General features: G+C 43.3%; 1 protein-coding gene across 2 annotated transcripts in view; it reads right to left on the bottom strand.

Moving 5' to 3' along the window:
* LOC138296104 (zinc finger protein 75A-like) overlaps positions 1-12,821 on the bottom strand; it is a 333,312-nt gene that overhangs the window by 95,699 nt on the left and 224,792 nt on the right. For both annotated transcript variants that reach the window (XM_069234960.1, XM_069234959.1), the window contains 2 exons: positions 5,098-5,211; positions 3,080-3,172 (listed from right to left, as the gene is read on the bottom strand). In XM_069234960.1, the coding sequence (XP_069091061.1) occupies positions 3,080-3,172; positions 5,098-5,211 (207 nt within the window). The remainder of the gene's footprint in view (positions 1-3,079; positions 3,173-5,097; positions 5,212-12,821) is intronic.

Here is a 12,821-nt window from a genome sequence, read left to right on the forward strand (position 1 = left end):
CTGCCAACCAAAGACCCCATTTTTAACAGTAATCCTAGAGAGGACCGGCTCCTTAATGATCTCGTCTGCATGGCGAAGCATGCCAGGAAGCAGTGGAAGATATGAAATATCCCTATGGGTGTAAGTAAGAGTACCAAACAGGAAACCTTGCTCGATGGGGTCTTTATGAAGCTCCATGTTGTGAAATGCAGCTGCTCGAAGTATTACCTGTTGGTATGATGTAGCGTCTTTGGGTAGTGAGGGGCATGCAGAGTAGAGGTCAAGGTCATTAGAGGGGATAGGGTCAGAATCATAACCATCCCGAGGGTCTGGGATTGTCTTGAGGCCCACCTAAATCCCCAACAGGAAATGGGAGAACCCTGAGGAATGTAATCTCCTGGTGTAGGAGAAGTGGGAAAATGAGGAGGGGAAGGAGGTAGAGGTAAAGAAGGAGGTGGAGGAGGAGGTGGTGAAGGCCTACATTGTGGACTGGTGGCCTTGTCCTTCGTCCCCTTTTTGGCTGGTGGAGGAAAGTCAAAAGCCTCCCGGAATGAAAGCTTCCTTTTAATAAGTACAGGTGAGGAAGGCATAACAATAATACATCCTGTACCCTCCTGTATTTGGAGGTGGCGCTTACAAGCGTCCATGGTTTCAAGTATAGGCTCCACTAGAGAAGGGGTAGCAGAAGAGTGGCCCAAATCTCTTTGCTACAACGATTTTGCCTCTGATGTTTTCAGCACAGAATATTTTGGTGGGTGCAATTTGGCCAGCACCGAGGTGGAGACTGCCGACACTCGAATCAAAACGGAGACGATCTCTCAATCCGAGAAAACAGAGGAAAGCGGAGGATGCAGCCTTGGTCTTTGCAGATAGCTTTGTATGAGCCAGAAGGCGTAGCAGTCAAAGTAGCTTTTCAGCACTGACCATGGCCTGGGGGCAGAGGCGGACCGGTGACCAAGAGAAGGGGCTGAAAAGTCTTGTTAACAGTTTTATGATGGAACGGAGGGACCACAGTACTCACGGGTTGAGCTGAGGTGGTCTCGTGGCTTTTGATGTCCAACTGGACACCAGAGTACGAAGTGTCTTGGATAGAGAGGGCCTTTTTCTCCTGCCCAGGCTTCTTTTGTGCAAGCGCCTCACCAAAGATGTCTGGGGTGTCATACGGAGTCGTGAGCGTCATTCCCAAGCAATGTACTCTTTTGTCCCGAAGGGTCTTCTCTGATCAGAAGCATTTGCAGGGGTCACAGTCGGCCTCTCGATGATCAGGGAGAGGCAGAGGTTGCACACAAGATGCTGGTGGATATGCAGGAATTTCACGCAGCAGTGATGGCAGAAGCAGAATGGGGTCCATTCCATCAGGTTACCATATCCATTGGTGCCGCATGAAAGATAGGCCCGAACTGGATGTCGGAGCCAAGAAGAGACTAATCGAAGAAATCGCTAAGATGGAAGAAGGACAAATGATAACAATATAGTCTGAAAATAGGGTAAAATGAGAGGGAGAAGTCGGACTGGAGTGAGTCCAAAGAAAGAGCAAAGACACATGTCAGAACCAGATGGCGGAGAGAAAACAATCTAAAAAAAGCAGTAGATGTCCATGCGCTATATCATAGAGAAACCGACTCACTCAATACCATGACTCAGAACACTTCTTCAAAGAAAAACAACTTGCACAACTCTGAACAAACACTAGATGATGGGAGTATGCAGAGCATGTTTATCTACAGTCACACATGCCATCGAACATGGAGTCACAAACTTCTGAAGATTACGGCACACTAGTAAGCTTATTTTACTACACATCACTGCACTGTTGCACCAGAAGTGTAGTCAAAGAGGATGGGACAATAGTAGATCCAGATGTAGATCGCAAGAATTAGTAACTGCACTATACTTACAAGGATATAGCACCTATTCGGTACCACTTCCACAGGGGGCAAAATGCCCAGCTTGACCATGTTAAGGCGATTTATCTCAGAGCCTTCTGTACAGTCTACCATGAGCTGCCAAACCACCACTTAGTCAAGGCTAAGTAGTTTTGAGGGACAATGTAACTTGACTTACTTCCTGCATTATAAACGTTACTCACCAAGTGAAAATAGTCCCTTTCGTAAGAAGCATCTGCATGTGGTGTAAATCTGATCAGCCGTTTCTCGACAAATTTCTTCAACAGCTACAACCTTATCTTGGGAGACTACAATATCAGCTGTCACATACAGGTACATCAAGACCACCTTCACCTCAACATCAAGAAGGAATCTGGAGACAAACACCAAGTTGTGGAACAACTGAAAAACGTTCAGCTTTAGATGCTTTGAAACTGTCTTCCTTAATGACAAAAAATAGAAACCCTGCTCAGTCAAGCTCTCATTAAGGCAGACTAATTGAGAAGGAGTCAATAATCCAGAAACACATGTACAGAAATACAAGCAGTGCTTGTGCTAACACTAGTGGTAAACACTCTTCCATCTGTGAGGAAGTCAAACACGCTATGAACAGCATCTACCAGAATGCAATGGGAGACGTGTTGGTGATTTGCTGGCAGTATGCCCCCTCCACTTCTGTTCACTGTTAGGCTCCTTTAGGATTTATGTGGCTGAATAGGCACTAGGGATGCAGTTGCATGCCTTGAAGAGGTCCTACAACGGTTATACTAGAAGCGGCATTTCAAACACCCCAACTTCCTTTCTGCCAAAAAAGGGCAAGAACTCAGAAATACTCGACCAGAAATGCAAGCACTTGCTGTGTCAATGCTGGTGCCAAACACACTTATACGTAACTCAAAAACACTGTGTACTTACAAGTTGTGGGTGGGCACAACCTTATGTGGGTCCCTTTAATATAATATCATGATTGGGTGATTGGCATAGTGTCTGTTCAACACTATAAAATTTATAAAAAGATTCATAGCAAAAAAACAGTGTGAGCTGCATCTATCATAATGCTATTGGAGAACTGATGCGGATTTGCTTCCCCTGTTGCCCCATACCCCTTATCACTCGAGGATGCACAGAGATAACCGCATAGACAGCAAAACGTGTACAAGTCAAGTAAGTATGTCATTCTGCTGACTGCAAGAAACTGAGCACTGGTAATTCACCTGTGGCACTGCTTTCAATTCTCCTACGGTCCAAAGAGTCGATACAATAGGTCTCTTCCTCGTCTTTTATGTGAAATGAAACAAACTCTTGCCCTGTTAGAAATAAAGAAATTATGAATGTATAATATTGTTATGAGAGCCTCTATCATTAATATTCAGTTTCTGAAAGTCATAACTCTATGACACCATTGCAGCTGATAGCAAAACTGGTTATCAACTGTTGTGGTGATATAAAGGCATTCCAGGCCAGGTGACCAGGTTCTCTGAAGGCCTGCACTGCAGTTCTGCTTGTCTGCTTTGACTGAAAGCAGAAAGCACAGCTGCAGGAGGGGAAGGAAGGCAGACAAGTTAGTGAGTTTTGGTTAAGTATTGCTGGTAAGATATTTATTTTTCACATTTGAGTCAGGAAGGAGGTGGCATGTTATGAATAGCTTGCCCATTATCCTGTGCCCCTGCACAGTAATTGAAGGCAGGGCCATACATAACATAAATACATTTGTGGATGGTTAAAAAGTGAATTACGAGGATGTTTTTCACCTCGAGGCTCTAACTGACATCATAGACAAGTCTAGCTTTGCTCTCATCAATTTGACGTCATTCAGAATCCCTCGATGAAAAACATCCCCGTATTTCACCATTACCCAACTATAGTTCTATATTCAGTCGTGGCTCGCGCGACACTGAAGGGAAAGGGGGAATTAAATTTAAAATAGAACACTTACCCAGGGACAACCCTGCAGGCACAGGCTCCCAGCCTTCCCTGCGCCAATCCTGGCGCTGCTCAGAGCAGCGTCAGGATTGGCTGGGAGCACCCTGCCGGGGCGTTCCCAGACAGACTGGGAGCCTGTGCAGGCTCTCTCTAGCCTAGCAACTGAGTTGCTGGGCTGGAGAGAGCCCTATGTAAATGTGTGTTTGGCCGGCCAAACATACATTCGCTCTGAGGGGGAGTGCTGAGCACTCCCCATCACACTTGTCACCTCCGAGGCCCCACCCCTTTTCCACAAAAACAAGAATAAACAAAGTTTATGATCGTTTTTGTGGAAAAGCATTGCAGCTGACGCTCATGGTGGGAGGAGCTGTCCCTGTGTTTATGTACACAAGTATACATTATAATAACTTACAGCATATAAATGGCAATAAAATCATACAAGCCTGTATTTCGCAAAATACACACACCCCTGGTGGTTATAGTGGTCTGCACAAGGTACAAATAGAGTACATTAAAGACTCCAGATAAAGAGCACATAGTGCCTTGCAGGTGCATATTTTAAAAGGGTGTTGCTTGGCGGGGGAGTTTGCAGCACATAGAGATAACTTAACGGGGTTAGCCAAAACGTTAGGGTACGCATCAGGACCCTCCATTTTTCAAGGTACAGGCATCATTGGCAAACATGGGTGAGTGCAGTCCCAGAACGCACCCAATCATAAGGGGAACTTTACCCTTTACAAAGGCAGTAGCACACATTTTATTTACACAACTCTAGCCAGATATGCCTATGAGCTGCTAAGGCCATAAACTAGAAGGTAGCAATGAGCACCTAAATGGAGTGATTGGAAGGATGATGGGATACCCCTCTGATAGAACAAGTAAGGGAAATCTTCAAGGGGTCTTGCTTGCTGAAGTATCTAAAATAAAAGTCAGCAGAGACCGAAAAATTAGTCCCTCATTCACATGACACAAGGCAGTGTATGTATGGTACCTTCTGTAAAAACACGCTTAGCGCAGGCAGTACTGCCACAAGCTGCACTCCCTATTCCATTTCTGCAATATGGTCCAATTGGACATAGGAATGAATTAAAGAGGATTTTCACCTAATGAAGTTGTTTGATCTAGGAAGAGGTCATGCATTCTAAAAGAAAAATGCACCAATTCAGTACAGGTGTAATTTGCTGAGACAGATGAGTCGCTGGACAATACCAGCAAGGTCAATATTAAAGAACAGTTGTAGCCAGCTTTAAATAGGTCTTTCACCATCAAACCCCAGAAAAGTAGGGACTGGGGCAAATAAGCAACTTACCTACATTGGGGTCTGTGCTGTTTTCTTTCATTTCAATTCCAAGGTGGTCAATGAAAATTGGACCCATTTCCTCTTCTTTCCTCAAACAAACGTCAGTATTGAGAAACGGAAATACTGTAAAACCAGTTTGATATTGTTAGATATTTTAGATGAAAAAAATAACTATTGCAAATTAAACATCAATTTAAATAATCTTTCAAGAGGACCCACTTACAAAAGAATTAATGTTTTCAGCTTAGTGATTTACACACATAGTGCTTGCAAAGGTGAGGGATAGTACTACAGAATCTTTGCTAATAGTGAAAATTAATTTAGAAACATGTTGTTGCTTAGAGTAATGTGACGCAGACCAACAATTTTTGCCATGTCACATTACAGCTCTTTGTGACCAAAAAAAACCGAAAGAAAAGAAGTTGTGAGCTCATCACTAATCATATACAAGTGAGTAATTAATAATTCTTTAAAAAGTGAACTAACCTTTTTTTTCCTACAGTTGTTTCAAAAATCGAACTCACTGATTTCACATCTTTCACATTTGAAAAGTGGAAAATAATGCTTTAATTAATAGTATACACGTAGCAAAAATACTGAATAGAGAGTCCCAGCCAAGATGGCAACGTGCTAAGATATTTTGAGTGCTGCACCAAATCCAACTTCCCCTTACCAGAGTGAAATCTAGCAGCATTCAACGGACTCAGGCAAAGAAAATACACAAGTACATGGTTGAAATCAAAGGAGGCTAATGGCGCCTGAGAAACAGCACCAAGCAGTTGAACCAACTGGGAGAAAGATGAAGCAGGGGACAACTCTGAAGAGGCAAGAAATCATGCAACACTTTAAATAAGAGGAGCTGCGTCTCAGGTCTGAAGGAAAGAATAACAGAAACTCACCCACACAATGATTACAATGCACAGGAGGGTATTAGATTGAGGATCCTAATGTGATCCTGTCGCTCCATGTCATGAAGAGGGCCAGCAGCAGTTACAATTATGTGACAAGGTCGACCTGGTGGAGAAGCCTGCATTAAAACGTCGGGCCGCACATTGGTATAATTTGGTCACACCTTCAGAGCTGTATGCTATGTCCAGAGCTCGCTCATCAGACACCTTCTTAAGAGACACTAAGGTTTCTTGTATCCTGTCATCCTTTGCTATGAGGAAAGTTTTTATAATATGTTTAGGTTTGATGAAATCAGGGTGAAGTGACTGTTCATTAGGCCTATAAAAGGGCAGTTTTCTGATCGCACCTTAGGGTGTTATCTCAGCATGGTCGAACGCAGGGGAGGTCAATAACATAGGTGATAAAACAAGGTTTTTCATTTTGTAATGTAAGGGCATTTTGTTAGGCTGTGTGCGTGAGCCTTACTTTGTTGGAGACTGTTGTTCCATCCGTCTCTTTCACTGCTCTTGCACACGCTGATGTGCTGGGGTGCTCCGGCAGCCATGTTTAAGGAAAGACTAGACTGGTAACTTGCTTGTATACGAGTGGTTTGAAGCATTTTGATTGTTTGCCTTAAGGTAACTGAGCGCTTGCTCACCGCGTACGATTTTTTTTGTCAGTTACACGTATAGTGATCAAAGGAGACCTGAAAATAGAAGTATTGAGCATTTACAGACGTGAGCAGCTGAACAATACAAGTGGAATTATAGTGTTGATATTTTGACAACAGGTAGTTTTTCATAATACTCTATTGTTGAAGCGTTTTGAGTTGGTATTTTGGCTATAATTGAGGAACATTTTATTTACAGTTAATTTCCTTGTAAAAGATTTGTAAGTATAACACTGAGCAGGGAAAAGGCTCACAGGAAATTAGTGTTGAGGAGAGGCTCAATAATGCAAAAGAGAAAATTACTGTGTGGTAACAAACAGGATGGATAAGAAGTTAGAGATGGTGACTGGAAAAAGCACTTATGTGGAGAAGGAAAGATTTTGGCCTGCTAATGAAGCAGAAATGAATGTAAAAACAGGGGGTAAAGCAATCCAAAAGAGAACGCATTTGAATGCCAATGTAGGGTTGGTGAAAAAGATGAGATATGCAGTGGCAGAACATGAGCTCTATGTTGACAGAAAGATGATGGTGCTGAGGGCACAAAAGGTGGGCAATGAAAAGGTTCTGAAAAGGAGTTTTGTACGGGTCGAAGGACCGAAAAACAATACAGTCATATATGGCGATTCCTCAGGATGCGCGGACGTAGAGATAAGTTGCACGTTGGATTCTGATTTGGAAGATTTGGAAAAGGATTCTCTCAAAGATAAATTTTCTTCTGACCGTAGTAAGGTCAAGGATAATGAGGTATTTATTGATCTTTTGGGACAATATATGTTTGACCCATGACTCATTCATCATCTGCTTTCACCAGAGTGGATGCCATTGGAGCATGTGGCTGAGTATATTCAATTTTGGATGAGAAGGGAGATCCCTAAGGATGTTCAAGTCACGCTGAGGTCTGGGTGCCTAAGACCCTCTGTAGTTAAGAGAGTGTTATTAACCCTTGGACTAGATACAAAGATTATTGCATTCATAGGTGACGGAGACCCTATGAAGTTCCTTGACAAGGGTCTTAGGTCCTGTCAAGACAGGCCTTTGGATGTAGTAGGTCCAATCACCAAAATAGTCGCTATGACTGAAGAGGCTTATGTTTATTTACATTTTAAAAAAGAGTAGATATGAAGGAACTGCGCCATTGGATCCAGAAGTTAGTATGCCTGTTGGGCAACGCTAATACTGCACTCTCTAAAGAGATACAGAAGAGCATTTTGCTGAAAATAGATCCTAAGTTGGTGAATCTGGCTAATAAGGAAGAAGGGCCTTCAGCAAATGGTTTGCTACTTAGAGATGCCTTTACTAAAGACTTATCTTATAAAGATATGTTAGGGCTTTTTGTTCACCTCAAAAGTCCCAGAAAGATATTAAAAAGATATTTCAGGAGGGTGTCTTTGGATTGGCTGGAAGAAGGAAGAATCGGTTTCCCAGCCGTGGTCAGGGCATTACCATAGGCTCCTTCGCTCGTGGTTACAGACGTTTCCAAGGACAACATCCATATGGCAGTGGCAGATTTTCCCCGCAAAGACAGAGCTCAGGGAAGGAATACACCGGGTGAAAGAATGAGGTGAGGATCATAAGGTAGGATTAGACCCTTCCGTTATCCCCTTAAAATTGGGCAGCAGACTTGCCCAGTTTCATCAGAAATGACTTCAGATTACAAGGGATCCTTGGGTTTTAGAGACGGTATGTGGGTTTCAGACATAGTTTGTGGAAAGTACAGTTAAAGAGGTTGGCCACGGAGATAGTTTTCCCCTCAGATCAGGGAAAGTTGACAGATTTGGAAATTCAGTAGTTGATTGCTAAAGGGACGGCTGTGTTAGAAGAGGACCAGACAAACTGTTTTGGAATATTTATCTATTGGAAAAGAAGGTCAAGGGAATGAGACCAGTTTTAAATTTAAGAGATTAAAAGATAGGGTAGTATACCATTATTTCAAGATGGAGGGAATATACTTGTTAATGGATGTTTTGCAGAAAGGGATTGGTTGACCCGATTGCATCTTAAGGATGCTTATCTAACGGTTCCAGTTTGGGAAGGAGATCAGATCTTTCTGAGGTTTCTTTGGAGGACAAAGATGTGGAAGTTTGTGTGCCTTCCTTTTGGTCTCTAGTCAGAACCTTAGTGCTTCACGTAAGTCCTTCGTCCAGTTGCTGCTTTTCTGAGCAGGAGGGGAATTCAAATGATAATCTATTTAGACAACATCTTGATTATGGATCAGGACAGAGAACAGCTGATTTTGGAGCCGGAGTTGGTAGTAAAGCTGTTTGAGGATTTGTGATTTATAATGATCAGAAAAAAGTCAGAGATGGTCCCAAGACAGCAAACTCAGTTTCTTGATTTTGTAATAGAGACTGAGGAAGGTTTGTTGACGTTACCAAAGGAGAAGTTGAAGAGAACAAGGAAAGAGATAAGGAATACGCTGACGTTGAACATGGTTTCACTAAGGATGTTAGCTCGAATTGTGGGTCTTTTGTCATCTACTATTCAGGATATTTTTCTAGGTCCTTTGCACTACAGGGTCTTACAGAGGCTGAAAGCAAGACACTTAAGAGATGGATTGAGATACTCAGAGTCAGTTTGTCTTTCACTGGAAACAAGGTAGGAGTTAATATGATGCTTGTGGAATGGGCATGCGATTTTTGGTGAAAATCCGGACTTGGTTGTGGAATCGGATGGAAGCTTGGAAGGATGGGGTGCAAGTTGTGGATTATCAAGGACTGGTGGTTGCTCGGGATTAGGAAAATAATTTACATATTAACTGCTTAGAGTTAGTAGCAGGATCTTTTGCAATAAAGTGTTTTGCAGATTAAACTGTCAGTCATGTTGAGGATGAACAATGTGTCAGCCGTGAGGTATGTAAAGAGGCTGGTGGGTCCTCGATCAAAGGGACTGTCTGACTTGGCAAACATTTTTTGGGAGTATTGCATGAAAAGGGGTCTGAAAGTTCAAGCAAAGCACATTCCAGGGTTGAAGCATTCAGTGACGGACTGGTTTTCAAGCAATTTTCACGATTCAATCAACTGGATGTTGGAGATGAGTGTTTTCAAGTAATTAAACTGGTTATGGGGTCCTTTTCTGGTGGATCATTTTGCAAACAGACAGAATGCTCAGGTGAAGAATTTCTTCAGTTGAAGGTCAGACCAGGAAGGAGCAGGTATAGATGCTTTTCTTCAGGATTGGAAAGGGGGGGTTAATCTCTAAGCGTTTCCACTACTTGCAATGATTGGTACGGTGACAGGAATGATTCACAGATGGCAGGAGATAGTGGTGGTGGTCACTCCTTTATCCAGATCTCAAGCATGGTATCCAATTGTAATGCCATCCTTATTTAATAACTTGTATTAATAATAATTAATAATTTGACACAGCTGCTTCAGGAGTGACATTAGATTTTGGAGTCAAGGAAGTTTTGTACTCTTAGCACTGACCCCCCAATACAAGAACAATTAAGAAGTTATGGGAATCAAGGTGCAACCAATTTGTTACAATCGTGGGATGTAATAAAATATATCATACTGAATAACATTGGCCGCCAAATGATAAGCCTTGGTACACGTTGAGAGATGCTATGCAGACGAAAGTATGAAAACTGCTATTCTATTAGATGAAGCTCACAATTTGTTAGAGGATCCACTGATCATTTCAGTACAAAATAAAATAATTTGTCTTGCCCCTCCAGCTTACAAGCAAGTAATAATGACTCTCCTAAGGCAGAGAATAAAAGAGGTGCTGGAGGCAGTTTGCAAGCTAGAAGAGCTAGGAGGCTGGAGTAAACCAAAGAGAGCCTCGAGATCTGAGGGTCGCACAGATAACAACAGAGTATCTAGGAGAGACATGGTTATGACATTACTGAAGGATGGTGTCTGCAAGGAGCAAACTGATGGAATAGAAACTAAAAGCTTGTGTGAGATGTACCGCAAAAAAGGGCTGGACTGAAACTAAGGCAGTAGAAAAGTAAACAAGCAAGATAATAAACGAGTGAATCAGGGCCAGCCACAGACACAGGAGGTTGGAAAACAAAAGGAAAGAAATGTTTCTTCAAGAGGGAAAGAGGAGGTTGATTTGGACAGCAAGTGGTTAACTAAAACCAGGGAAGGAGGAGAATCTACCTGCACATATGAAAGCATATATCCAGACCTGACTTGGGCAAAAATTGATAGATTTAAATCATTAGGAAACAGGCTAAGCTCCGGTACAGGGATGGGCTCGTAAAGATGACAGACCCTATGTTGATTTAGTAATACACTAGAAACACAAAAATGTTCAAAGAGCCCGAGCATTAGTTGACACCGGATCGGAGGCCTCTTTAATTTATGAAATCCCAAAAAGTACACCAGTCAGCACTACACTACCACAGGGTTGGGTGTAAAACAAACTCCTGCCGTGCAGATTACTGTTCAAATGAAAATAGGAAGAACACCAAAAAAGAGAATATACTGTGCTGATTGTGCCCCTTCTACAATATATATTAGGAATTGGCATTTTAAGGGGGATGACTTTGTATTTGGATGATGGCTGTTATCAGTTTGGATCAAAGAGGTACATTTCAGTGGCAGCCATGAGGGTGAATCGCCTCCTTTGCCATTCCTTATTTTAAGGAAAGAACAAATTGACATTCCCACAATAACAACCCCTGGGCGTGTACAGTGCAATTTACACAGAAACATTACTGCTGTTCACAAACTTTACAAAAACATGCCAATAATACTCCTTACTGTAATCATATGATTCACATATACAAATCCGGAGTCAGAGGCCACACTACATGATCTTTCAGGTGCATAAATGGGGCAGGATTTCTTTGCAGACCATAGCCTGTGCTTGCCCGTCTGCTCTCCCTCACCTCCAACAGGTCAGGTTCACTTTCCTTCGCTGAGGTTGGAGCAAGAGCGGTTTTGGTACTGCCCCTAACCACCAGCTCGGGATGTCATTAGTGGAACCAGCGCTCACCAGGTCATCCTGGCTATCATCACCCCCTGGCCCTCCCCTTCCAGGGAAAGGTACTGGATGGGATCACTTGAAGTGAGAACATTTCTCATGATCTATTCTTCATCCCACCGGGCTGTCACTTTAGTACTGTACATGTGGGTGATCACCCAGAGGTAAGGTTTGAACAGGAGCCGAAACATTCCCCCCCCCCACCCAAAAAAGAAAAAAAAAAAAAAAAAGAAAATCAGTCCTTAACAAGTACCATATTGCTGACTCTCAGATCAGTCACTTGGGCTCTCTGATGTGGGGTGGAGGGTACATTGTTTCTCCAATACTTGCTGGTCACCAAGAGGAGTGGGAGTCCACTCCAGATGGTGGGGAATGGAGTCTTGGATCACTCGCCCCATGATGATGTGTCCTGGGGCTTGCCCCATGGTAGAGTGCAGAGTCTGGCAATACTCACATAAAAAGGTGCACATGGCCCACTCGAGTTGCTGCTGATTGGCATGTGCGACTTTGATGCCTTTGTTCAAGGTTCTCATGAAACAGTCTACTTCCCTTTTGGCTTGTGGCCAATGAGGAGTGGCTTTTTTGTGTTTGATATTCAAGGATCGCAGGTACGTGGCCATTACTTGTCCTTGAAACAGTGGGCCATTGTCTGTCCTAAGTTCTTTGAGTAGGCCTTGTGCGGCCATCATCTTTTCCAACTTGGGTAGCAGTTTGTGTGCTCCTTTGGCAGTAAGGATCTCCACCTCAGAGTACTTCCAGTAGTCATCTATAAGAACCAATGTTTGTTACCCATCGGGAAGGCTCCCGAAATTGAGACTTGCACACTCCCAGGGCTGCTGAGACACCCTTTCCGTCATCACCAGGGGAGGCCCTCCTGTTCCTTGACACCAGGGAACCACGGCATTGACCAGTTCATCCATGAGCGGGAGCCACACCTTTGTGCAAAGCAGAATCTTGGCTTTGACCATACCTTGATGGCCGGCACAGGCTAGCTGCACTGCTTGACTGGTGAGATTGGTCCTCACAAAAGACAGCCATTTGGATCTGTCGCCAACTCATGGCAAACGTGGTACAGGTTGTCAAGAATGCGCTGTGCATCATGCTTGCGCTGAGCCAAATGTGCTTTGAATTGATGTCACCAACCAGTTCTGCCAGCTTCCAGCGCTCTCTGCTAATACTCATCTTGTGCCCTGGCTTGGCATATGGTGTCTACTGGCATGTGTATAGGGTGTGAATGGTC

This window comes from Pleurodeles waltl, chromosome 5 (assembly GCF_031143425.1).
Source record: "Pleurodeles waltl isolate 20211129_DDA chromosome 5, aPleWal1.hap1.20221129, whole genome shotgun sequence".
Lineage (NCBI taxonomy): Eukaryota > Metazoa > Chordata > Amphibia > Caudata > Salamandridae > Pleurodeles > Pleurodeles waltl.